The sequence below is a fragment of the Buteo buteo genome, chromosome 13 (genome assembly GCF_964188355.1).
Source record: "Buteo buteo chromosome 13, bButBut1.hap1.1, whole genome shotgun sequence".
Taxonomy (NCBI): domain Eukaryota; kingdom Metazoa; phylum Chordata; class Aves; order Accipitriformes; family Accipitridae; genus Buteo; species Buteo buteo.
In genome coordinates, this window is record NC_134183.1 from 9,348,368 (window position 1) to 9,375,704 (window position 27,337).

Here is a 27,337-nt window from a genome sequence, read left to right on the forward strand (position 1 = left end):
AGCAGGTGACCCACTTTACAGGAAATCCTAGACAACTGTGTATTACTTCAACATAAGTGTCCCAGAATAGAGTGTTACAGGTAGCCAGTAAGATGACAAGTAGGTGTGGAATTTCTTATAATATTCACAAAAATTTCTTTCATGTTACAATAGAAGTGAACAGGGTTATAAGATTGTGGGTTTCAGTTTTTCTGAAAACAAAAACTAATGCGAAACAGATTTCGAGCAGCCTCAAAACACTTTTGTAGACCCTCGTTGGAAATATAATGAATTTTCAAAACCTAATATACCTGTACTTTTTAGAAAATTAGTTCATCACAGTGCTCAACACTATACTAATATGGACCTTTCTTATAAATATCTTGGGATTTTTAAAAATCTGAGTGATACTTCCACAGAAGACCAAAAAAGAAATCTACTTTGAACTGGGAAATCCAACATTCTATGAGCTCCAGTCCAGAAGTAGTCCTAAATTTATTTCAAGAAAAACACCAATTGTGATCATGTTGCACTTTCACGCTCCTTGTCCCATAATCCTTAACAATTGCCTTTCCTTCTCATTACCAACCGAGAATAGCATAGCAACAGATAGCAAGGTATTCCTTCACTGCAACATAAACATGACAGTAGAGTAACAGAACTCACAAAAAATGTCAACTTATGCAAAGCTTCTATGTGACACACCATAATAAATCTTGCTTACTTTAAGAAACCCAAACATTTCATATCTATCAATATTTGATAACAAGGTCATTAGAAAATATTCTTATCCAAGAGAAGAGTATCAATACAAGCACTATATTTAAAATATTTACATCAGCAAGCTGGTTTTGAATTGGGGGAAGCGAGTAAAAGCAGCATGAATGAAAGGAGAATTGATAAAGACTTGTTTTAATTATTTGCTCTTAGTACAAGCCTTCTAAAAATTCTCCAAGAGTAACTAGAGAATTACTATTAGAAAGAACTGGCCAGCATATTGTTTAAAAAAAGGTCAAGGAACCCTCTATTTGTAATGATTAAAAAATAGCGAGACTGCATTGTACCTTTTAGTGTGCTGCTCATCAACCCCATTCCTAAATGCTTGTGGTTTTATCCAAGGAATGTAATTCTCTGATAAAGAAGCTCAAAGTTACTACTTCACAGTCAGAATATTACACTTCTTACTATGGGCCAGTATTTCAGAAGCTTACCTATATGTAAAAGTTAGCACTTCTAATTTGTTCTCATGATATTGTATTTACACTTTCAAGAATCTGAAGCAGAAAATGAAACAGAGCCCAACAAAAACAGAAAATGGAAAGCTCCAGTGACTAGAAAAAAAGGAAGTAAAAGAAAAAATACAAATAAACTCACACTTCAAGTATATTCTTCTTGTACTGTATTGGATAATGTAAGCAAAAGCAGAAATTAAACCATATGCATATGAAGACACACTTACTTTATCTACACAGTCATCAAAAAACGCAAGGCTTGCATCCTTATCACTGACAAAAGAACACTCTTCAATGAAACGAATAAACATTTGAGTTTTGGTCATCAGTGTGTAGAACTTCTGATGTGAACGATCTCGACTTTTGAGGAAACCTATAAAGTGAAATCAGAAGCACGTAAGAATGCCTAAAACAAAAAAGCCCTCACCAAAAGTCAGCACACATTCTACTAACGAGCAATAACCTTTCTGTAATCTTTGCCGCTAACTATGCAATTTTTTCTGCACTTACATTTCTACCATCGTTCACAACACTAACACTGCAAATGTTTTTATTCTTTAAATAAGAGAGAATCTAAAATAATACATTAATATGCATAAGACAAGTTTATGACTCTTCACCTTGTAGTTCAAACAGAGAACTTGCATCTGTGGCTGTTTCAGAGGGTGCCTCTGTTATTGGCCTGAGATAAGACCTGTAACCTTTAAGTATTGAGGCCATGAAACACAGGAATGCTTCCTGGATCTCCAAATCTAACAGATGCAATTTCTTCCCAGAATTAAAATCGTAGTCATTCATTGCTAATTCCATTAATGCATCTTCTCTTGGTCTCTGTTGCACTGTGAAAAAACACAACATTATAACGTTTCACATAATTTCTCTTTTCCAATATTGGTAAAAAATAAATTCTCTTTATCCTACTAGATTCACTGATTACTGAGGTCCATTAAGTTTGGAACAGATTAAAATATATGCAATTAAATTCAATGATGACATGTGACAATGGATTCAGCTTGACCTTATACAACTTATGTATCTCTGGATAATACCAAAAGCAAGATACATTTACCTTTTCAACACATTAGTTACTACAGCAGTATGGACAGAGCTTAAAAAAAACCCTCATAGAAAGCTGTTTATAAAAAGCATGTGACAATTTATATAAGAGCTGATTAAAGAAGCATATTTTAAGGACAAACACATAAATGGGATGGGTGTGTTACTCTTTTTCCTTTTTTTACAGTGCCTTTCATTTCAAAGTGTTCCCCAAAAGTGGACTATACATATTAAGTACCTATATACACAGAAAAACACCACTCAGTTGCTAAGCAGAGCCATCAAAACACAACACAATGCAAAACACTGATACAGAGAGAAAGCAGGCATTTTTTTTAAAATCTAGCAAAATCCTTATTCTTAAAGTAGTTACTTGAATCAACATTTTAAAGCCATCAGAACTCTAGTTAAGACTTCACTGCTACACACACAAAGAATGGTAACATTCTAACAACGTCTCAAAAAATTGAAAGGATGGTTTCATTACTGTCTTTCCACATAATATAATTATATCCAACCTTACATTGACCACTCTACTTTATAGAGCATAGAGAACAAAAGGTTTAGAAATTTGTCTAAAGAAATCCTCACAGTAAAATATATCAGAATTTTGAAGCAACAGACAATTTTTATCACCCATCAGCTATACACATTTTTTTGTGCAGCACACACCACTAAACTTCTGTTTCTGTACATTCTAATTGGGGGACAATTAAATTCTAGTGACCTCAATAGCCAAGAAGGTATAAACAGCCTTTAACAAAAGAGTGCCCTAAATCCAGGTGACAAATACAAAAATCTCATGCAATATGCTTTCCAGGTATGTATTTCTCAAACATGCAATGTTGATCAATCCCATCCTTTTCATACTCTGATTTAAGTCTTAACCACTTGCTGACTCTGCCACAGCAACTTGATTTTACAGTTGCATTATTGCTCGTCAGGGCTCCCTCCAAAGCCTATGGAAATCATCTTCTAAGCAGACAAGTACTGTCAGAATGCTGATGGACTTCACAAAGCCTGTTAGCTATGATGCCCAAGCACATCAGCTGGCCTTGACTACATTTATATTTCCAAACGTTTTGTTTTAAAGAATTTCACTAACATCATCCCGATCCATTTTTCTGCTCACACCAAGGTTCAACATACCTTGCTCTGCAATATTTGAGAGTTCTATGAACAACCAATTTTATCTTTGAAATGTCCAGTAATTGTGCTATACATTTAAAACCACAATGTTTTAAAAAAATATTTGTTATTTCCATCTTAAAATTTTAGGTAAAGTACTATCAGCTTGAGTGTCAAAGTTATCTCAATCATCAAGACATCAGCAGACTTGAGCAGGCTTTGAAGTTTATTAGGTCCTGGCCTACTCTTTGCTTTACTATTCCCTTCTCATAAAAGTTCTGCTTTTTTTTTTTTTTTTTTGCTAGAAGGATAACATCAATACAGGGATATCTATTGAGCATCACCTTATATATATATGGAAGTCTCCTCCACCCCAAAAGCCCCTACACGGATTCTAATCTCTGGACTTAAAGCACAGATTTTCCCATTCTGTATGAAAACATTATGTTTAGTGTAAAGGGTGACTTAAGAACATACTTAATTAGCTATATTTATCTGTTAATGTGGCACACTATATTCAACGTAAATCTTACTATGTACTTTTCCACTCACATTCTGCCAGTTGGTGATATAAATTACTTAAAGTGTTCATCAGATTTTTACACGGTTTCTTTGGTAAGATCTTCCATGCAATAGCTTTCTTATCTCCAGTTCTGGAAGGAAAAAAAAAACCAAACAAACCAAAAATGTATGAGTATACACTGGAATATGTGTGTATATAGGACTGTATTCAGAGGATTTTTCTATCCCACCAGAGAAATGGGAGAACATATACAATTTGCTCCAGTAAAACATGACTGAAAGGACTGAAAACCAACCAAGTCAAACTTGATTCACTATATGGAGATTTGATCACAGCCATCCAACCAATGCCCCATATTTCAGGATGATGACTATGCAGCCACACTCTTTAGCACTGAAATCAATCCACTTAGGAACTCATGGAAGATTTATTAATAGTATTAAGCACCTGCACATTGCACAAGCAACCACCACACGTGCTATGTTCTGAGCTGTAATTACTTAAACTAGGATGGAGATACCAACTAGAATGCTCGTAGTAACCTGAAATCAATTTGGTAACTGCTTTGTGTTTAGTGCATATAGATTTGGACTTAACTATATCATTATCATGATGAAAAAAAAAAAAACAAAAAACCCACAACATTCTTTGTCAACAGAGGGCACCAGCAAGCCTCAAGACACTATCAGTTACAAAGTTGCAAAAATAGTAAGCATTTGTTTGACACATTTTTCCATAGATGAAATGGAATGAATTTGTTCTAAGAAAATGCATAGAAAATCAGCTGAAAGTAGAATGAAAACAGAGATAACCGGAAATAAATTACTTTCCATTAGTGACTATGTAGCTAATTAGACAAATACCAGAAGAAATCCACAAACATGTTCCTCTTAACCAAAAAGTAACAAAACCAAAGTTATCACAGCCTAGTTTGAACTAGTTCCCAAAACCTTCAGAGCAAAATTGCCATACAAACTCGGTATCAGCATAAAATCCTTAATAAAATTTTCTATTTACAAATACTTAATATATGCAACCTTCTCTAAATCCACATACAACTACTGAAGCAATAATAAACGGACCAATAAGAAAATTTAGGAAGAAAAAAGTTTTTAGTTGGGCATAGTAAGAAATACTGCTACCAGCAGGAGGATGATATAGAAGAACACTGACCAAAGACTTTGAGAAATCATACTGAATATATTAAACATTATACTGAAATAAAAGTTTAATTATGAAATACAAGTTTAATTAATTTTTCTGTTTTAGAACCTTGAATTAGAAGCCTTACCCTCTTCTGTCTATTTTTGTAATCACATCACAAGGAAATAAACAATTCTTTGTTTTGAATATCGTAACTATATGGACTGTTTCCCAATGTTTTTAACAGTGCACAGCTGTCCCTTACTAGTATTTTAGATACAGGTGATTAGTATTACAGAAAAATGTAGTAGTCTACACAGTTCTGAAGGAAAAAATATTATAATACTGTTATTTCAGTTTGTTAATCATGGCATGATTTTAAGTCTTAATTAAGACTCTCACCCATGAAAGTTCACATCTCTAATTCTCAACATGGAGTTCCTATACTTCATATTGATATGGAGTATGATTTAATTTTTATAATTTTCAAGCAGATGCTCATATGAAGATACTAGAATTTCTTCAGCACTAAGAAAGCTGATCATGAAAACCAAAAATTACTGTTTTCCTCCAGGGACAATGAAGTGAGACACAATATGGTTAATCCAGGACACGTGCCAACGTGTGCAATAAGATTTTAATGTAATAGAATAAAAGGCAATAATGTTCCACGAGGACTATACCTCCAATCTGCCGTGTTGAACAGGAGATATCATTTCTAGCGTGCTCATTTCAAGAACAACAGTATTTTACAAAGAGGTGGTGGTGGTGTTTCAAACCTCTGAAAAGCTTTGCCAAAAATCTAGTTTTTGCCTTTGAAAACAGGAAGCAAAAAAATCACCACAGAACAAAAACTGTTAATAAATACTTACTGAGAAATTGTATTGGTATCTAGGTCAACACAGCTAACATCTGGTGGAGGGTCATAGAGATCAAAGTATCTTGAATCAATTCCCACTATGAATGGGCATGGTGCACTTAACACATCTGCCAGTGCCAAGGGACAGAGAGGAATATATGGGCAAGGCCAGTGGAAGGGAAATATCATCTTTGAAAATATGCAGAGACAAAAACATAGGTTAAACATGTACAATAATATAGTCTATGCAAGTATAAACCACACTTCACTAACTTGCCACTTCAAAATTATTTAACGTGGCAGATAATTATTACTGAAAATCTAGATGCAGATTATTACATAAAAAAATGCACTCATTTCTCTGAAATTCAATTTGTTTAACTTGTAGAAAAAAGCTCTTCAGTATAATAGACTGTATATAGCAGAGGCAGCAAAACAATGTTCAGTGTAGACAGGCAGGAAAATAACATGCATTTAAAATTCTGCAAGAGAGAATACAGTGCTACTTTGGCAAATCAGGAACTCTTATTTAGTGCGTTGTGATGACCAAACAACATGCTTATTTACAATATTTACACACAAACAACCAATATCAGTTACTCTCTCTTCTGTCTTCATGGGATATCATTAGCAACGTGGATTTTTCACTCTAATGATCTTTATTTTTATTCTTATTTTTCAGTAACCTTTAAGCCTAACAGCACTACTACTAATTTTAGATTTTATGTAAAAAACATTTTTTTCCACTTACAGGTGTTTGATTAAAAAAAACATTACTTACAGAGACTAATGCCTCTGTCACACTAGTAAGGACAGAAGGTCGCAATGAATGGATGAGAATTTTATGTTCCGTCACAGCAAATACAAGTAGAGTTACTGCATTTTCAGGTCCTAAATTCTGAAGTAGTGTAGAAAACTTGCCTCCGCTGTTACAGAATAGAAACACACTTGTGAGTTACAAGGGACCATAACAAAAAAGAAATGTTCAATAACTAAACAGAAAACAAGGCATTACAGCAGGATTTTGTAAACTTGAATCTGCAAATCTTTCTTTTGAAGAAGACTGCAAGGCAGACCACTTGGTACACTTCATTGTTCAGTGCAGAATGGTTACTTCCTAATAGTAACCATGATTACTTGAGACTCTTCAATCAGTCTAGACTATTTTCAGATATGTGCATGACGATTTTTCTTTTTGAGAAGCAATTTACAGGGAGACAACATACATTTCTTTAATCATTCTCCTGCACAGAGACATGAAAGTTAAGACAGTCACAGAACTCCTTTAATTACCCTGCAATACAAAAGCTGCACTATCTTGGGAGCCCAGCTATCAACTCCTAGAAAGGGGATCTAACAATCTATATTCTGCCTCAAGAACCACTAAAATTATTTGAAAACACACAGATATTGTTCATTAAGTATTTATCTTTGTCAGGGCGCAGATATAATTACATAAATAAACTTCAGATACACTAGCTACAAAAGGTACCAGGCACGGTAAGTTAATTTGCACAATTACAACTCGAAGTACCATATCTTTTCCGCAACAGAGTCAGAACACATTTCACAATTCAACAGAAGATACTGCTACTTGCCTCAGTGGAAGGGGTGATGACACAGGTTGGCTAAGAATCAGGTTATCATGTGGAGATAGCTGGAAAAAGATTTCCAAATAAATTCTTTTTATTCTGAACTTTGGAAATATCTATTAGAAATTACACAACTATAACAAAGAACACCTAAAACCAAAATTTAAACTAAGTTAAACCTTATATAGCCCAGTTGTACAGCACTGTAAGAAGTGGCATGCAATACTATGCATTAGTATCTTTTAGTAAAAAACAGGCAAAGCATGCTCTTCCTTTCTTAGTCAGAATTGAATACATTGCGTATTCATAAAGAGGAATTTAAACTAGCTAATACTGAAAAAAATTGAATATATTAACTGCTGAAAAATGAAGCCTTCTGTATTTTAAGGGAAGTGAGGACCCATAGTTCATACACAGCTTTCAGGGGCTGGGAGGGATTCGTTTTAGATTTGGGGGGAAAGAGACAGATGAAATGCATGAAGGGGACAGATGGCAGGTTGCAATGTAAAGTAATATTTTCTTCAGAAGACATGAGAATTAGGCTTTTAGCTGGTAGAATGGCACAGCTCAGCTTTGATAGAATCTTTAAAATTTGCATTAGTTGAAGAGCCAAGACAAGGATCTTATTAATTCACATTTCTCTCTTCCAGTGATATGGCATCAAGAGAAATCATTCATACATTCAGCATGAATAGGAGGATTTAAATGAGTACAAAAATACAGATACACAATCAATTTATCAAAGCTCAGCTGACATTTTCAGCCATAGTAAATCTAAGGTAACAAGATACCAGTTAGCTTAATCCTCCCTGCCCTGCTAAGTGGTCATCCATTTTTTATCTGTTGTATAAAAGCACACATACAGGTAGCAGTAGTAATTCAGTAAGTCACAGTAACTTGTACAACTAAGCTGCAAGTGCAGACAATTTTTAGTAACATTTCATTTTTGCGTATGTTTCACCTTAGACCCCACTGCAGATGACCAGACAATAGAAGTCAGAAGATCATATGAATTAGTAATACAAATGCTGAAGCACTAAGTCACCAAACACTGTGCCTGGACAGACACACAAAACATAGGATGTTAACAAGAGTCTATCCAATACTGCTTCCTTGCGTATTTCACATAACAGAGCTTTTGAAGGCTGATGCTACATTTAGCTTCAATGACAAATGAGGATGGCCATACCACTCTACATGCTAGATTTGTCTTCAAGTAAGTCACCTTGTGAAAACAACCACCATTAGCTTGTTCAGTGAAAGAATTCAGAGACCTCATTTTTTTCAGCCTGAGGTAACCTTCATAAACTACCCTCAGAAAGGAAGCATCAGCCTAATATCCTATGACTTCTGTGTTTCAGCAAAAGCAGATAAACAAAATCAAGCATTCAAAGTGCATGTCTCCCTTAGGCTGAAGGGGCACTTACTGCCCTCATTCTTCAGAGGGAGAAACATATTATTCGATATGCTCCTGAAGTCTGCAGCTTGTGAATACATCATTAGAACAGGAACATCTGTGTAATTAGGGGATGTAGAACATGGAGAACGGAGTCTAGCAGATTTCAGATCAGAAGCAACCTGTCAACAATGGCAGCTGGAAACTGGCAATCAGGAACATTCCTTAATGTTTTACTAATAGCTATAATTTCTTTGAAACTTAAGTCAGACAGATGCAATGTTCTCTCTCACTTGTAACAGACACCAAGAAGGATCTAAGAACAGGTTACACATCCAGACCGGCATACATGCAGTTACTAAAACATATTAGGTCTCATTTTCAGAAAACGTATAGGCACTTGTGAGACATTCTACAGCAACACATATTCAGAAGGATTTGCTATACTGATTATTTAGCAAAAGACAACCACATGTTAAATTAACAAGCTTCAAAGAGAAATTACTATTTCTTCAATGAAATGGAATCCTAAAAGCTTGCAATTTTCAAGAATACAAGCACTTCCCACACTATTTTTGGGCAAACATCTTAGATAAAATCACAGGTGATTTTATTCAGTGCAGTATCAAACATAACTCAAAAGTCCCTGAAAGCAGCTAGAAAGCAAGCTGGTACTTGCAGACCTCAACTACCACGGCCTACTTTAAAAGCAGGGTGTTCTCCATCTGCACTATCAGCTACTAAAGTTGTACTAACTTGACGCATAGAGCATTTTGAAAATAAGGTATAACAAGACATAATTTCACATCACTTACATCTAGGTCCTCAGACTTTGTTCTGGGATATACGCCTATGTATACTTTGACACAGTTCCCTAAAAATTCAGACTAAAAAAAGTAAATGTTTTTCTCTAAACTCACTTCTAGTTCCCTGTAAATTTGTGTTTAGTGTTTCCTAGCACAAATATTTTATTGACTGTGAATACAAAAAAACTGCCAAGATGTAAAAAATACTGGGTTGTGAATTGAATTTTAAAATCATAATAAAAGTGAGAAGTTTCAGATACAGTTTCAGTATAACTGTTCTCCAACCCCTTTTCAGTAACAGTAATAAATGTCACTTCTTTAGACTATCCAAATACACTAAGGAGGATCTTTAATATTCAATACATTCTATAAAGACATAAGCCAAGATTGTATTTACTCTAAAAGACTTCACTAGCATATGGGCTATTACATTAAGACTGAAAACTGCACAGGGCTCTCCATATTTTATTTCATAAAAGCAGTAACAGAGAGTAACATCATTTTGTAACAATTTGTTCAAAACCACAGGATTGGTAGAATAACTGCAACTGGAATAGAGCTGTCTTTTATCAGCAATAAAATTTAACATGTCTCTACCCGTTTTGCCTCTTAGGTGGAAAAAAAAAAAAAAGGAAGATTAAATAACACTTCACTTAAGAAGTCTTTGAGACAGGGATTTCCTCTCTCCTACCAACAGTGACATGGCTGAAATTTCAAATAACAGGTAACCTAATTCTGGCAATTATATCATTTCACTCACACACAGTAAAATATGCTAGGTCTTGCAGGTAGGACAGAATAAGGGTCATATTTGATAAAGCGTGTCTCTGTTGAATGTGCATGGCTCTTGCAGTTTTCAGTAAGAGCTATCCATTACGTAGTGGACAGCACGAAGCCCTTTGGGAAAACGCGTAATCACCAATATACGCTTCACATCTGGTTTTAATTTTATTTATTTATTTTACACTCAGCCTTCATACAGTAGCAAGAAGAAAACAGTTCAAAAGCTATTGCAAGTCAAACCAGATGCCAACTTTGAGTAGTTTTTCATCAATTTCCATATACTCTGGAAAAAAAAAAATTAAGTTCTAAGCTCACTATACAGTTTCTTGTAATATCCCATTCAAATCCTTAACTAAACTGGAAACAGAACAGTGAGAGATCTGTAAAAATTAAGTGTATGAATTTAGGAAAAAATCCTGAACAAAAAAAAATTTGAACATAAAAATTACATTTTCCATTTACTAACCTGTTCAACAGCTGTTTTGTCTTCACTTAAAACATAGCTATTAAGAAGAAATTTACACTTACCTGAACTAGAATTCTTGGCCTCTGAGGGGATGGAAAAGGAACTTTATGCATGAAATGGGAAATGTGTCTAGAGGAGAAGAAAAATACTGATTTAGTAGAAATTATAAGCTTTAACTGCCTTACCTCAAGACAAAATTATTGCCAGTAAGAGAAATTATTATATAAAAATGGCACATACTTATTCAGAAGACAGAGAGCAAAAAACCCAGCACCCAAACCCTACAGGGATATTCTGACCTTTGAAACCTTTTTTTCTACTAATGGCAGGCCAGAATATCTTTCAGACTACAAGCTTAGTTTGTGAGATTGAAGAATTACATGGAGGTTTGGGGTTTTTTTTTAAATATTTGTAAAGTAGAAATATTGATGTTTGAGTATCACAATACCATTTTACAATCATGCTTCTGAGACTGGCTTGAAATAGCACTATACCTCAGAGACTAGCACTGGTTATTAGCAAAAAAATATTCACAGCTGAGTGTCAAGGAGAGTCATTAAGTTCATCCATTTTCTTCATATCCATTTTCTTCACTTCCAAATACAAAATGTTATGTAAGATTTCTGATGAAAAAAGTGTTAAAGTTTTTTCCATATACTACAAATACAGAAAAATGTTTTTAAAATTTGATTAAGTTCTTGGTTTTATGAATTGATTAAACTTACAAAAGTTCTAAAAGTGTAGGAGATCTACACAATACATACTTTCACATTAAAAGAAGCTACATGCAATCAGTAGAAACTCAGGAAGAAACAGGTAATCCATCATGAACTGCATGCTACAGCACATACTTTACTGTGATTTCTGCAACTCTCACCATTATCATGACACAGACAACCAACCAAATTTTAAAGAAATTCAAACCCACAAATAAGCACTGATTTATATAGAAGACTCGTTTTACATGCTTCTGATTCAAAACTATATACTTCATACGTATATTTCAATGTAGTTGCATATTACACCATTAGATGTATGCAAAAAAACCCAAACAAAACATTTTTTACTGTGTTTTTAATTTGTGTACTTGTGCTATGCTTAACTTCTGGTTGCAGTTCTATAATCACATAACTGGCATTAATCAGAAGCAGTCTTGTGCCTCCTCTTTGCCACTCCTCAATTGACCTCCCTTGTGTGCAGCCCCATGGTAAATGAGAACAGGAAAGGAATCAGGCTGACAACAGATTTGGGGTTTTGCCTTTATTACCAGTGTATGAAGATGGTGGCAGAAATATGGAACATACAGCAAACATCAATGGAAAGGCCTTGCAGAAGCAGGGCTGACTGAAAATGTTCAAATACGCATGTATGGCACAGACAACCTTAATCATCATTAAAACAGCTGAAGAAACTAGGCTAATACTATATTAACTTCATGCAAGACAGTGTAGCTATATTTAAATTATCCACAGTAAATTGACCAGTTTACAAATCAGAGAAATCAGAATAAGCAAATAAATCTGTAAAATCAAAATTAATAAAACATTTATCATATTTACTTATTCATTCCCAAAACTCAAAACCCAAAAATAGTTCTCAGCTTAAAAAAAAAAAAAATCTCTTCATTATTGGAAGTTCACACTATCAGAATTTTAAAGCAAGTATAGTAGATACAAAGTAGAATAAAGAAGTGGATAAACAATCACAAAAAATGTTTAATCTACAAACTCAAAGTCTCATAAAAGTTAATACTGAAATTTAATCAGAAAAAAGACTGAAGTGTAATAAAATAAAAAAGCAAATACTGCATTTGAAATCTGATGCATTAAAAAGTTACGTTAGCCTAGAAATGTTAAGCAGTGTTACATATCAATTACGGATATCAACCACTTTTTGGATGTAAGGATTTCCTCTGCATTTTAAAATGTGAAATCCTTTATATAAGGAAGAAATTAAGTTTATTTATCATAAATAGAGGAGGATTACTAGTGCAAAAAATTCAATCTGCTTTATTATCTCTCATCACACAACAAATAAGCATTTGAAAAAATGCAAAACTACATATTTCATTCTTCTAACTTAATGTATGCAACATTAAGAAAGGATTTACAATCTTGCACCTCCTAAAGGGTGCAAAGCTAATTAAAAAAGCCTTTCACAGATATCTTTATGGGCACTTAAGTCACAAATAAAAATCTAGGATTTTTCAGGAAGCAGGTAAAGATACACTTAATCAATGGAGAGAAGTGCTTAATCTAGTGTAACCATTATATTTAATGTTTGATGACTAGAGTCAAAAGGATATTATAGGAAACTTGTAAGTAAAAAATGACCTATCATCAACTGAAATTACTGTTACGGATTTTTGAAATTACTTACTTCTCAATGGGTAGGACATGTGGGCCAGAAATGGAGTAACGATACAGAAAGGTAAGAAACTTCTTGAAAGCATCAAAGAAAGGCCAGTGAGAGAGCAGACAGATGCATTTATTTGTCTGAACTGTTCTGCATGTGTCTGACTTTCCCTCAACAGCAGCTGCTAATCCCAGTTGAGATTTTTGTTTCTCTGTGAGATTCTCTTCAGGATACAGTTCATAAAACTGAATAGCAGCACCATATACCTGCAAACAACATAGTTGATTTGAAGTCAATAAATCTGCCTCAATCTTCAAAGAAATCTAACAAACCCCAAACATGCAAGGAAAATCAAGACTATGTTACATTAATGTATCGCCTACTGAAGCAATCTATTCTGGAATATTCCTATGGCTGTGAAAATCCAGATTGTCTACTATTTATTTAAAACACTTAATGTCATATGAGTAATTTATGAAATTATTTAAGTAAGAGAAAAAATAATGATTATACAGAGTACAACTACAGTCAACTGCTCCTACAATTGCCTTTAAAGCTATTTTAGGAATCCTTTATATGCAACTCAAAGCAGTATTCCTCTGACATCCAATTTACTTTTGAGAACAAGTATATACATGCAAGGTTGTTTCCATGTTTGCAATAAAAATAGTATAATTGCATGTATATGCAGTCAGAATTTTTATAGCTCTGTAGTTTCAAAGGCTAACATGATTGGAAAGCAAAGGAGTACAGGTTTATATGATCAACAGTCCAGCAGCGAAATAAATGCAAGTCACCCTTTAAAGTAGTCTTTGAATTAAGCCCAAATGAATAGATTCAAGTTTGTCTATGAAAATATGCATCATCAGGATCCTGAACAGATAAACAACCAATTTTTTTAACTTGAACTATTAACAATGATTTTTTTTTACGTTTTCAAAATACCTTTTCTGCAGAAGCTCCAGTTAGTACAAACGTAGAAAAAACTGGGAGAGGGTATTTACTGTTAGATGGCCAACATTCAATCGTTGCACCCATGGGTAGACAAAAAAGAGGCACGGATTCTGGTAATGGGAATGATTCATAATCTTCTTCGGGATATCTGCATATTAAACCTATAAAGGCAATTTGTAAAGAGGCAGTTATACAAGGAATAGCAGAAACTTATTTCTAATAGCTCATTCCATTAAAAAATGCCCAGAAAAATCATCTATGAGCATACACTAACTTCAGAAGATCAGTAAAGGGAAGTTGTAAATTATCAGGCATAGTGAATAGCTGGAAAGCAGCAGCATGCTTCCAAGGCCTGAGGAGAAATCACCTGACTAAAACATAGGACTGAAGTCCTACTTACTATTCTAGGAACTATTCACAACTAATTTATCTTCTTCTGTTTGCACGTTGTGTGCATCTCAGCTATTATTATAATAGTTCGCATTCATCACTAGTACAAGTAAAGATTTAAAATTTAGTTAAAAAGAAATGGTAACCTGAATAATTGAGAAATAAGACTGAGGTTTTCAATTATGAAAGCAATTAATTCTTGCCAACAAAAGTTTCCTGAAAAATCTGATGTTAGATAGATTATTTTTTTAATATCAATAGAATCAAACCAATTAATTATGCTGATCCGCCTCAGCTGAGGATTCAGCTAATGTGCTATCAGACTAATGTGTTTAGACTTAATTTTAAACATAGCTGTAAAACATGAAGTTCTGAAGCAGAGGCTCTTAACATACAGGTCTTCAGTTACATCATACAGCTGTAGCAATCTATCCTTTCTTATTGCCAACCCAGGGGACTCCAAACTGAGAATGAATATTGTGTGAAGGGATTTAGGATTTCTCTGCATTAGAGAACACAATCATTACACGTTCTTTTTTAATGTACAGTGAAATATTAATAAGCAATAAAAACTGGTAATCAAGAAGGGCAGTGGGTTTTTTGCCCTCAAGAAGTAAGATTTTGTGCAAGCTATTACCAGATGTGGGGCCTTTTAAAATCTTTGTTTATTTACAAATTTATTGTCCAACTTTTAGTTAGTCCTAAACTACTGTTGTTTACAGAGAGCATCATCTCAAAGTGAATTAAAGCTTAAGTCTGAATCATGCTCATGACTTGCACTCCAATGAAATCAGGGTTTTAAAAAAAAAACAAAAAACAAACAAACCACAAACACGATTCATCAGAGCCATAGCAAATCTAATACTGTCTTATAAATAAAACAAAACATAAAGATGATACACAATCCGAAAATACTTAAAAGAGCTCAATGCCACTGATGTTCAGGGCAGTGTGGAAGTCTGCAGTACTCTTCAAAGTTTTTCTTAAAGAAAGTGATCGTGAAAATGCATCAAATAATTTTTGCAGTATTTTCTTCTGCATTTATATATATATACACATCCTTAAGAGACAGCTATCAGCAGCAAAAACAGAGGTTGGAGACACACAGGTTTGTAGAAACCTATCAAAACCCAACTGAGCTTCCAATTAAAAGCAAATTTTAAAACAAAGTGGTCATGTTATATAATTCTAAGGCTTATTCTAGGACATTATTTTAAAAGAATTTTTCAGGGAAAGATTCCTTTTTGGATAATGCCAAGACAGTGCCTTTGTCAAATAATTCTTTGACAAAAAATGTATTACATTACAAATAAGCCTGTACAACTTGAATTAAAGATAAAAAAAGCTAAATAGTAGTTACATACCAGCTTTATATGATATGGTGTTGGTTTTTGCCACAGACTTTTTATAACATAAATATACTGCCGAGCCCCACTGTAAAACAAAAGAAATTATTGGATTACATGATGAAGTATAAAAAAGACGTAACAGAAAAAAAGTGGAGGAAAACCTCCTCATCCTTGTTTACAAAGAACCATAATCTACACGCAAAAGTACAAAGCATTAAGATATAGGAATTTTGAGCCTGCTACACTATCCTTTCTGACAATGGCCACAAACATATAACTGAAAGAAAAGTACTGTGTTAGCTCTGAGATATCCAATCCATGGCAGGCATCAGCCTGACCTCTAAAACAGAGCTGGTTTATAGACTGAAGCATGACATCCATAAATTCTTCTTCAAAACGTTTGTTACCACAACTACAGAATTTTAAGTATGATTATCATCCATGTAAATATTCAAACCTTTCTCCACTTTGTTAAACTTATGGCTTAAAGGTATATATAGACAGATATATATACATACAAGCACACATTTATGAATATATACATACACAGAGTGCAATATTTCTGTTATTAACTACATTTGTGTATTACTTTAATACTTAACAATTTTCTTTTGTGCCTGCATTTGTATTCTAATCACGCTAATCTTTAAGCCCATTCCCTTATTCTACCTGTGATTTCATAGTCTGCAGCATAACGTCATAGTTTTTGCAGCTTCTAAACAACAACTTCCTTTCTGGCATTGTTAATGTTTTTATATATTTTTGAAGTTCTCCATTTTTGGACATGAGAATAAAGAACATGGAAAGCCACAGAATGCAAAAGACCAGCAACCTTTAAGGGCACACAAAGCTTTTATAAATGGGAGAAAGATAATAATAATTTCCACAAGACAGCACTCCCATAACCCAGTCAATACAGGGACTGGTAGAACTGAAAAATCCATTTGTTAATGTCTACAGGCATTTATTTAAAAACAAGTACAGATCAATTTCCATGATCTTTTTGCATGATACTACTTGCATACGTGGCCAGCATCCTCACCAGCATGCTGACTTTTGAGAACCCTGCAAGAGTCAGCACATAAGGCTGCAGATTCAACTAGGAGACACCTAAATATTAAGTTCTGCAAAACAAAGTGCTGCGACACCTGTGTATTTTAGCAGGTCTAGCTTTGGAACCTTGTTAAGCATTTAAACAGGCTTACAGTCAACAGCATCCAACACCATTCACATGCAACTTTCTTCAGAGAAAAAGTCTGTGAAACTACTGAGAATGATGTTTATAAAATAGCATTGTAAGTAATGGGAGAGTTTAAAAACAAAACAGAAGCCAGTTGTTACATACAGAATTCCCATCACAATAGTAAAATCAGTGTCAGAAACAGCCGCGTCTGTAAAACCTCCAGTTATACACATGGTGACACAACAGGTTCTTAAGGACTAATTCAAAGCTGCTGAAGTCAGCATTTCCAAGTCAGCACTAAAAAGACTTTTTGCTCCAAGACTTCCAAAAAGACTTTGTTCCAAGCAGGAACAAAGAAATGCAATCCTCCAACTCTTCAAGATTTGATTTATCTTTGGAGACTGCTTATCAAAATTTTTCACCAGCTACTCTGAGAACTGTTACAAATATTCCACAAACATTACATCACTGAATATCAAGTATTCAAAATCCAGATTTTGAATCTTACCATACTATTATTAAGATTCTTGTCAACCTTGCAGAATGTATGTGGAGGGGTTTCTCCTTTACTTGGTATGATTATACATATATCCGTAACAGCCAACGTGTTTTGTGTCATGTTTTCGGATGCTCTTCGGTAAGTGACGTACACTCTTTGTGATGAGGCACTGCCACTAATATTAGCAGGCCGACCATATGGAGTAGTTTGAATTATTTCACAACCTTGCTTTACTCTTTCTTTCCCATCATATAAAACCCTAGTTAAAATGGGATGAACAAAAGTCAGAAGGCACTTTTTTTTTTTAAACACTTTCAGTACTAATACTATACTAAGAATTATAACTGAATAGTATTAATTTAACAGCAGCTCTTGTCTCATCTCTGATCAAAACATTTTTACTGACAAGTTCACATCACATTACATCAAATTGCATTCTAATAGAAAAGCTTTGTGATGAAACCATACTAGTTTTCCTCATGTATAATTGCTTTTAAGTGTTTTCTTTACTGCAAAACAGTGTTATTTTCAATTCTATTGAAGATTTATTGCCTGATCCTAAGAACGTCATACAACTCACCTCTTTTCAATCTGTATTAAATAGGTTAAGCATCTTATCTCAACCCAAATATATACACTGAAAATTATAAATGGCTTTGAAAACTCCAAAACGCGAAGGATTACAGTTGTCATTAAAATCCACTCAGCATGCATTTTTCCTACCATACCAGGTTACAGTATGCTCAAGTCAACAAATATCTTCCTGTTTAGAGTTTTGTTTTATATTTTAAAAAGTATGGTATTTCAATAAACCTGCTTTATTTGCTCATCAGTCAAATAAAACTGCCGAAATCACCTACTAGAACAGAAAAAACACTCACCCCAAATCAGTAAGTGGGGGCTTATCCCTTCCTCTGCGATAACAAAGGTATATTTGTGGTCCTACTAGACTACCATTATTGAGATCTGCAGACAGTCCTGAGGGAGTAACATCTATGCATTTATATCCCTGGGGGACTTCCTCCCCCAGAGATTTATTAAGTACTGTTACATCTGTAATAGGTTCTTTTGGTTTAGCGATTTTATGGCAAGCATCATTGAAGTGGATTTCTTCCTCTAGTGGTTTGGAAATATCTGTTAATCCTGCGACAACAAAGTAGTCAGCAACACGAGCCCCTTTGTCTTCCATCTTCCATTACAAGACGTTATAACTGGTAAGAAAGAAATACATGTCAGTATTTTTAAAGGCAATTATAAGATACCAGAAATAATAAAGTTATGTTTATTTTTAAAAACAGAAAATTTGCAATAATATAAGTGAAAACACTATAGAAGAATACAAAAGAAATAGAGAGATCCATCATCAGACCATGTAATATTTTTCAATTGTAATCACAATCTTTCCAATTTGGAATTCTGAGCCACAATCGTGCGAGTTAACAATTAACTCTTGGAATGGAAAACCAAGTAGCCTCTTTTTGCTAACTTACACACTAGAGTAGCTGAACCAACAGGTACAGTAACAGCAAAATACTGTGTAAAGTTTTAGAAATAGTTCACTACTTAAAGCTCATGACTGAGCCAAAAAGTAGTTCTCATGTATTTTGCATATATCCTATTACTGCACTCTGTTCACCATGACAATGAATCTTCTAAGGCATGATCTGCAGTTAATTTGCTTCCTGAATATTAAACATACATGCAAAGGCTGTCTTGATTATTCTAAAGATACAACTATAATATTTGCAGCCATCTCACCCTATAAGATTTTACATCAGATACCAAGGCCAGATCTTCTTGGAGTATTTTTGCAGGCTAAAAGTTGATACCCTTTTATTTTATAATGTTTTGGGGCTCAGATCCTTGATATACAACCCATCCACTGCCAGCAATATACCAGCTTTTACACAAAGCATTTAAACTGAATCAACTTCAACAGACTACAGACCACTGTGAAACAAAAACATTCAAGACCACATGAAGTTTTTCGTAATGAAAAGGAATACAGTCCTGCTGTTCCAGCCAAATTTTGTTGGGAAATTACATTCTTTCTTCCTGGAACATATTGATAAAAATATTCTTTACATATTAATTCTTTCTGTATAGTGGTTTTTTTTGCAGTTTGCTACCAATGGTGTAAATTAAATTCAGCACAGGACAAAGTAACATCTGTAGGATGAAAAGATAGCCTTGCAAACAATGCAGGGCACTACCTATCAGGAGATTCAGTTTCCTCTTTGTCAGAGACTCCTGAATACCTTTGCAAGTCACGTAAACCCCATATCTTATTTCATAGCTTGATTTTGCAAATAAAGAAAATACTTTCCGCTCTGTCATGGAACATTGAGAAATACGCTAAAAATGTTTATCTAAGTCACCCATATGTGCTGGAACCTTGCTAAGTAGCTTCAGGAAGTTTACTGTCATCAAGTTCCAGACTTTTTAAACCAAATAAGCTATTTAAAACTCCCTTTTGTTGAATTAATTTTGTTCAGGTGTAAAATTTTATTGCAAGAGAAACCATTACAACACATTTCAAGAGCTTGCTAACATTCAGAAACTCAACACACAATTTAAAACAGTTTAAGTGGTTGGTACAAGACTTCAGTTTTCATGCCACCTTTATTCCGGTTGCTTTATCTCCCTTTATTTTTTGCTCTAGGTAGCAAGTAGGAAGCCTTATCAAACTTCATACCATCATGATTCTTGGATTTTACCAAGAAATCTTCATTAAAACAAGCAAAATAAATTTGGATATTTCTCACTGGTAATTAGGGAAATTATGTCCTAAATTGATACTGTGCATTTAATCAAATTGTTTCAAGCTGACCTGAGATTTCCAGCACCAATCCCTGCTCAGGAAGGAATAATGTCAGCCTGTGCCTGACCACCACTACGAACCTCATCCACCAGTGCAAGAAACATAATTCCATCCTCCTGCTCTTATTTTGTAGGTTGTTTGTATTTTGCTGGAGTAACTGACTTGACTAGCTTCTAAAGTCACAAGGAAATGAATAACAGTTTTTATTCTAAGGTTATTTACATTATTCAAGAAAACACCAAGAAAACTCCCCAAACTATCCAACCTTTATTTCTTTCTATATGGTTAATAAGCAATATGGGACACTTTACAACACATGATTACTGGGAAACAATCATCAACATACAGCAGCGTAACAGTTTGTAAATAACTGCTCAGCCTGTTTTCTGAGAGAAGAGAGAATGCAGTTAGAAAACTAAGCTTAATTTAAACTAAATTCAGTTATTTCAAAAACATCTGGAACATGTTACTCAACTAGCAGTATATGAGAGTAATAACTACAAACTCAAACTTCTCCTTGAATGATATATCCAAAGACACACAAATTCAACCACTGCATATGCTGCCTATTATTTCACTGTACATCTGGCTTCAGCTAATCCAGAATAGGCTAGCAACAAAAGCATGGAGAGATAAAGAAGTTTCACAAAACATCTTTAAACTCTAACATAAGACCAAACACTAACATCTTTTAGCTAACACGACTTAAGTTCTAAATATTTTTTAGCATTAACAATTCTCTGTAAACTTAACTATAGTGCACTACATTTTAACTATCATGAAAACTTTCTATCTTTATCAACCAGCACTGACTCTAAATCAATGGATAAGCTGTAACAGTTTTTTTTAAAGCTACAATACACTGGGCAAGCATTTGCTCTTAAGTTAAAAAAAATACATACATATTGATGTATATATGTATAAATATATATGTATATATAAGCATAAGAAGTTGCTTTTAAAAAGTATCATCTGAAAATGCATCAAGATGTATAGAAAGAAAAAAATGAATACTTCATAACATAGATCAGAAAAGAGCTATGGTCAAAGACTGCTCAGAAGGTAGAAGGGGATATATATATATATATACACATACATATATATATATATAAAAACCTCAAACTGTTCCTCAAAAACTGTTGAGGAAGAACGGACTGGCTAAGTAAAAGCTACCAACTAAGCAATTTAAACTCAACACTTACCCCATCATAAGCTCTGGTGAACAAGTTTTCAATTAAAAGACTTGAGAAGAGAGAAGGTAAACTGAAAGCTGGCTTAGTCTTGCACTGTTGTGTATGAAAAATGTCCCAAAACCATAGGGTCAGTACAAAGCAGCAGAAACACTACAAAACTGAACTTTGCCTTAAAGATTCTGAGATAGAAAAGTATTAAGTTTTGTTTTGTTCCTTTTCTCATTAGCATTATTGCACAAAACTACACCAATTTCTGGAGTGCTTCACAACACCTTTTAAGTTGAAAGGAAAACAATATTTTAGTAATCAAAAATTATACAAACTAACTTAAAATTGCAAGTAAGCCTTATAACTTCAGTGTATTAGCAGCACGCTATTGCAGTTTAATTAGGCAAGACACATTACAAAAAACAGAAAGATACATACACATTATACTGAAGAATCATACTTATCTCACAATTTAAGCCTCACTATTAATTATTTCATATTAAGTTTATATCAAAAGTCTTAAATTCAAACGTTCATTTATCCCCAAAGGTACTTTCAAGAAAAACTGGGACAAGCTCTGCTCATTTAGACCCAGTTAAAATTAGAATCCCCTACATAAAAACACCTGCTATCACACAAATTTGCTTCCTAAGGTTATAGCAAGTAATATACAACTCAGCAAGACTTTCATATTTTAATGCAGCTTTTACAGAAGGGAGAGAAAAAAAAAGGCCTAGCTCATGATGCATGATCCCTTCAGATCTTTGCCTTCTGTTACAAAGGTTTACAGCTAAAAATGGGATAAAATGCAGAAGATATCAAAACAATTCAGTGGTATTTTATTCAAGCTGACTTAGACTTTACTCAAATTTTCAACATCTCTTTACTGTGAGAGGAGATTTATGCAAACTTTCTGTTAACAGACCCCAGAAAGAAGGTATATAATGTGAGCTAATCCAGTGACAAATAATCATTCTGTGAAAAGTAGTTTCACATAAACAGATGAATCTGAATTTCTGTAGAAACTCTTACCATGAAGGTATTCCAAAGCATGTTATAATTATATACATCACACAGTACTGCAAGTCAACTTCCATGGAAAAACAAAACAAAACAAAAACAAAAAACAAACCACAACAGAAACAAAGTCACACTGAGCAAGAGTGTTGCTTGAAGCAGCAGGTCCCAGGTAAAGTTCAGCAACATTAATAGTGCCACACCGAGAAGCAGCTACTATTGCTTCTCTACACTTCAGTCATCTGGGGACAAAAGGCTGCACTTTGAAAGACAATGCCATGGGATCATAAACATAACCTCTTACAGAAGTCCCTAGAAACAAGTGCAATATATGGTCTTTGAGCCATCTCATAACAATCATTTTTAATGGACTGCATATAATTAATACCACTATAAATTAAACACCATAAACATCAGTAAGAAACAAAACACCCTTGCAAATAGCAAGCTGACTTGTAAGAACACATTAAAAACACACACAGACTTTGCAGATCATGACTATATAAATGTGGGACAAAAGAGGGCTTTTTGCCATTTCTAAAAATATGGGAACAGGGGAAACATAATTCTGCCACAGATCCACAAACTATTAGCTTAATTACTTTGCTGAAAGACAAAGGGTAAACTCAGTTTCATTGTTTATTAAATCAGTTTTTTAATATCATTGTATTTCTTCATAAACATTTAGGAAATACTTATTAATAGTTTTCACCGTCTAACTGTCACCGCTGTTGTAATTCATAAGTGCTGGCATTTTAGCAACTGTGCAGAAGAGATTAATCTGAAAAATTAGCTTTGTGATCTAACACTATAGATCTATTGCTGCTGCAAAGTGCAAAACAATCTGCTATTATGAGAAAGGTGATCAGGAGGTTGACAGGAGTTCCATGTAGCTGACCCTTTTGTGATAAAATATTGGTGGCACTCAGACCTAACTCTGAATTAAAAAAGTGGAGCATACACACTAGTTTTTTCTATTTGCTATAAACTATCCACAACTCTCATATAGAAAGCAAGTAAAAATTGAAAGGCATGATTTTATACCAGCTCACATATTTTCAGATAAAACAACTAAATCAGTGTTCAAGCTTTTTTAACAGATCACATTTTTCATTCAAATACTGTAAGAGGGAAGTATGCATCAGCTTTTTCCCCATCACATGACCAGAACTAATGCGGATGTGCTGTATATTCCAACTGTGCAGCAGCAACAGGCATGATGCTTCCTGAATTACAGAGTTTACTATAGATGCGCTACACCATTTCCAAGGAAAAAAAATACTGATATAACTCATACAACCTGCTCCTACCCACAGACTTTTGTAGAGGTAACTTGTAGGTGGGCTGCAGACCAGAAGAACTGCTCTAGCAGTGCCAGCTTCTTTCAAGGAGCCAGCTTTCCCAGATAGCAAAAAGGGTTTACTTGTACACTTGCATGTACAAGAGATATGTGACCTGGGAAAGATAGCAGTAAGGACCATCCGACTTCATTAGAACAGTTTAGCCAGCCCATCTCTGGCAGACACAACTGCCTTGCAATCTTTTGATCTTCCTTGTCTTCATTCCCATTCCTTCCTGCATTTTCCTTTGGGAATATTTAATTGCTTATTAATTTCAGCTCCTTAAGTCCATTAGCTGTCTAAAGCAGGTGACATTTTACTTTGCTAGCCTGACTCCAAAGAGACTTTCTGATTGTAAATAAGGAACAAATGTCTCCTAGTGTATGTTGGAAACCAGTGCAGCGCTCAGCAACGCACCTTTTTTAAAACAGTTCAAAGCTTTATTAAAAATGGTAATTTTTTTTTAAAGCATTCATCATATAATCACATTCCAAGAACTTCCTTCCTTTGAAGACGCATGAAAAGTAGATGAATAGACAAGACAAATCAGTGACCAATTTTTTAAAATTGCCAGTGAAGTTCTAACAGCCCCTAGCATTTCAGTCTCATTATGTGTACTGCTGCATTACCCTGTTGAAGTATGCTGCCAACGCACAGAAATGTGGCTAGTCATGCAAGAGCAAGATGAAGTTAACTGGATCAGTCAGTCCTGCTATGGCCACTCAGAACCATTTCTCAGCCGTGACACTGCACAAATCACATGAGAGCTCAATGGCCTAAAGAACGTGTGAATAACTGCAGTTACCCAGGGAAAAACCTTCACCCCATCCCTGTTGCCTGGCAAAAGTGACAGACAAGCCTTTTTTCCCCAGTTATTTTCTTCATAGCAAGCAAACAGTCCTGGGAACAAAGCAGAAGCACCTCAAATATCACAGGAATTCTCTAAAGTCAGACAGAACACAAGCCTTTTGAAAACTCTTTCAATGTGTTCCCTACCTTTTCATCAGGGCATTGCTTCTACACTTTGCCTCTGTTGCTGTTAGCCAGGCTTTAACATAGACTTCTTGTTAAAGTTTCATTCCCTATAGAGACAATAAAACCAAAAATTAAACAATGTACATATTTGTTGAAACTTACTGCACACTCCACTGCACCAGTCACATTAAATGAACATTGTGAATTGTTGTAGGACTGGCTAAGACAAGGTTATGTCACAACTGTTAAAAAAGTGTATAAAACCAGATTTTAAACTTAAGAAACAAAATATCAAGTTTTATGCTGCATTGATATAAGAATGTAAACAACATAATACATTTAATGCTTTAAAGAAACAAAATCAAAGAATGGTTGAGCCACCACTTTAGATTATTTCAACTCTTCCACTATTTTCTGATAATAAATACCTTCCACCTATTCATAGGTGTTAGCCAGCTATGAAAGTGCCTTTTTAGCTCAATAACCTTTCAAAGTCTACTTTAAAACATTTTTCCTCTTTGCAAGATTCTGATAAAGCAGATCCTTCTCACTCCACAATCAGCAATACACAGGTACTCCTCCATCTAGCCACCTTACTCCAATTCCCCATGCTTGCAGTTGCAGTCTTCTTGCCATTTGCTGTCACAGTTCACTGTTTTTCTTCAGATATGGTATATTTAGCTTGTAAATACTAGTATGACCACTTTTAAACATTGGTATGACCATAGGCAGCTTGAGCTTGTGTTTTACACTGAGGCATGTGCAAGCTAGGCAGCCTGTGCTACAGTTAAGCATTTTGAAGCAACAGCTTTCCACCATGGGATCGAGGAGAATACCTCACTGGAGACACTCTCAGACTTCAATCTCCCAGAATGACTCATTATCATCAGCAAGGCTGTAGTCAAAAATAAACTTCGTCTAAATGAGGCTTCTATTTGCTAAGACTTGGAGAACACTCTTAAGAATATTACTGTGAGAAGACTTTAGAAAACAAAGTGTAATATAAGCAAGGCCAGGAAGAAACACATCTTAGGAGGGTTTATGCAAACCATGCAAGATTTGCTTTCATTCCTAAAGTGGAAAAATTGGGGGAAAAAATTCTACACTAGATTATCAGAGTTATATTTTTGGGGACCACAAAGTTCAAGGTTCTGTTCGTAACTGTAAAGTACAAGACAATTTATTTCAGATCATGCAGAAGCAATCAGCACTGTTAGTTCATTACTCCTATAGCAAGGAATGAGGAGGTGACAGCCTAGAGAGTGAACCTGGCCCCTGGTGCAAGTCTTTCTAATCCATACAGCACTATGGACTAGTACCAGTTAAAGTCAGTCAATCTCTACTAACTGACTTTAAACATTTTTACACCAGACTACAAAGCAAGAGAGCTTGCAGCAGTAGCACTGCACTTTTTTGTCTATAACCTGATCTGTAAAATAAAGTTTCCAGGAGCATCAGAAATTATAATTTCAGGGATTCACCTGCAGACCTCAAGCACAGCCACAAAAAGTCTAAGAAATAAGCAGCATTAACACATGCATAATTTCCCCATGGACCCATCAAAAAACATCTTTCCTAGTCAACTATCTGGAAAGCAAATGAGAAGAGTTGAAGAAAAGAAAAAGAAAAATATACTTTTAAGCATCACAAGGAACACAGCAAGAACCACTGCCAGCATACTTGCAGCTCTATTTCATAGTACTTGCAGCTTGTAGAATGTATTTACAACTAGTTTGTTGTCCTCCATCTATCAAGTAAAAGATCTACTTGTTCAAGAAACAAGGTGCAAAGGACCTACATTACTACCCCAATACAACTGGAACTTCTCATAGCATTTTTAAGTAGGACATTGCCTATACTTCCTTTTCTTCTTGTTTCCTATTACTACAGTTAAACAAATGACAGCAACAGAGAAAGTTACTAACAAATAGAGTTAATCAACTGCATTACTTTTTAGACACTGTTGCACACATCTGCACTCAATAATGTTAGACAATGCAGTAATTAACAAGGAGCCACTAGACTCCACTAAGCTCCCTTTGGTGCTGCATCAATAGTAGTACTAGTGCTAAGAAACATATTGGCATATAGAAAAACAAAACAAGAAAAACCCCAACATTGTTCTGCCCCTGCATCACTGGGCTGGAATCGCTATCAAGCATTTTGCAGGCCCATTCACACTCATCTGTACCAACTCATGGTTAACATGCTCTGATCCAAACAGCTGAGGAGATAATCAAGAGAGCTCAGAAAACCTGGCAACAAAGGATCTCTAAAGAGGTGCCCGGAAACAGCAAAGCGCTGGATAAG

The 27,337-nt window shown here is 34.7% G+C and overlaps 1 protein-coding gene across 13 annotated transcripts in view; it reads right to left on the minus strand.

Moving 5' to 3' along the window:
- The window catches only part of DENND4A (DENN domain containing 4A), a 63,953-nt gene that overhangs the window by 29,434 nt on the left and 7,182 nt on the right, over positions 1–27,337 (minus strand). For 11 of the 13 annotated variants that reach the window (XR_012652703.1, XR_012652704.1, XR_012652705.1 and 8 more), the window contains exons 2-14: positions 25,049–25,134; positions 18,575–18,904; positions 17,703–17,952; positions 16,027–16,096; positions 14,264–14,433; positions 13,343–13,584; positions 11,026–11,092; positions 7,519–7,577; positions 6,702–6,846; positions 5,934–6,109; positions 3,948–4,048; positions 1,832–2,050; positions 1,439–1,584 (exon numbers count right to left, since the gene is read on the minus strand). Coding sequence is in view for 10 of the 13 variants with exons in the window: in XM_075044615.1 (XP_074900716.1) it covers positions 1,439–1,584; positions 1,832–2,050; positions 3,948–4,048; positions 5,934–6,109; positions 6,702–6,846; positions 7,519–7,577; positions 11,026–11,092; positions 13,343–13,584; positions 14,264–14,433; positions 16,027–16,096; positions 17,703–17,952; positions 18,575–18,882 (1,953 nt within the window). In the remaining 3 variants the exon portion in view is untranslated. The remainder of the gene's footprint in view (positions 1–1,438; positions 1,585–1,831; positions 2,051–3,947; positions 4,049–5,933; positions 6,110–6,701; positions 6,847–7,518; positions 7,578–11,025; positions 11,093–13,342; positions 13,585–14,263; positions 14,434–16,026; positions 16,097–17,702; positions 17,953–18,574; positions 18,905–25,048; positions 25,135–27,337) is intronic. The other 2 variants (XM_075044616.1, XM_075044623.1) reach the window with 2 other exon arrangements.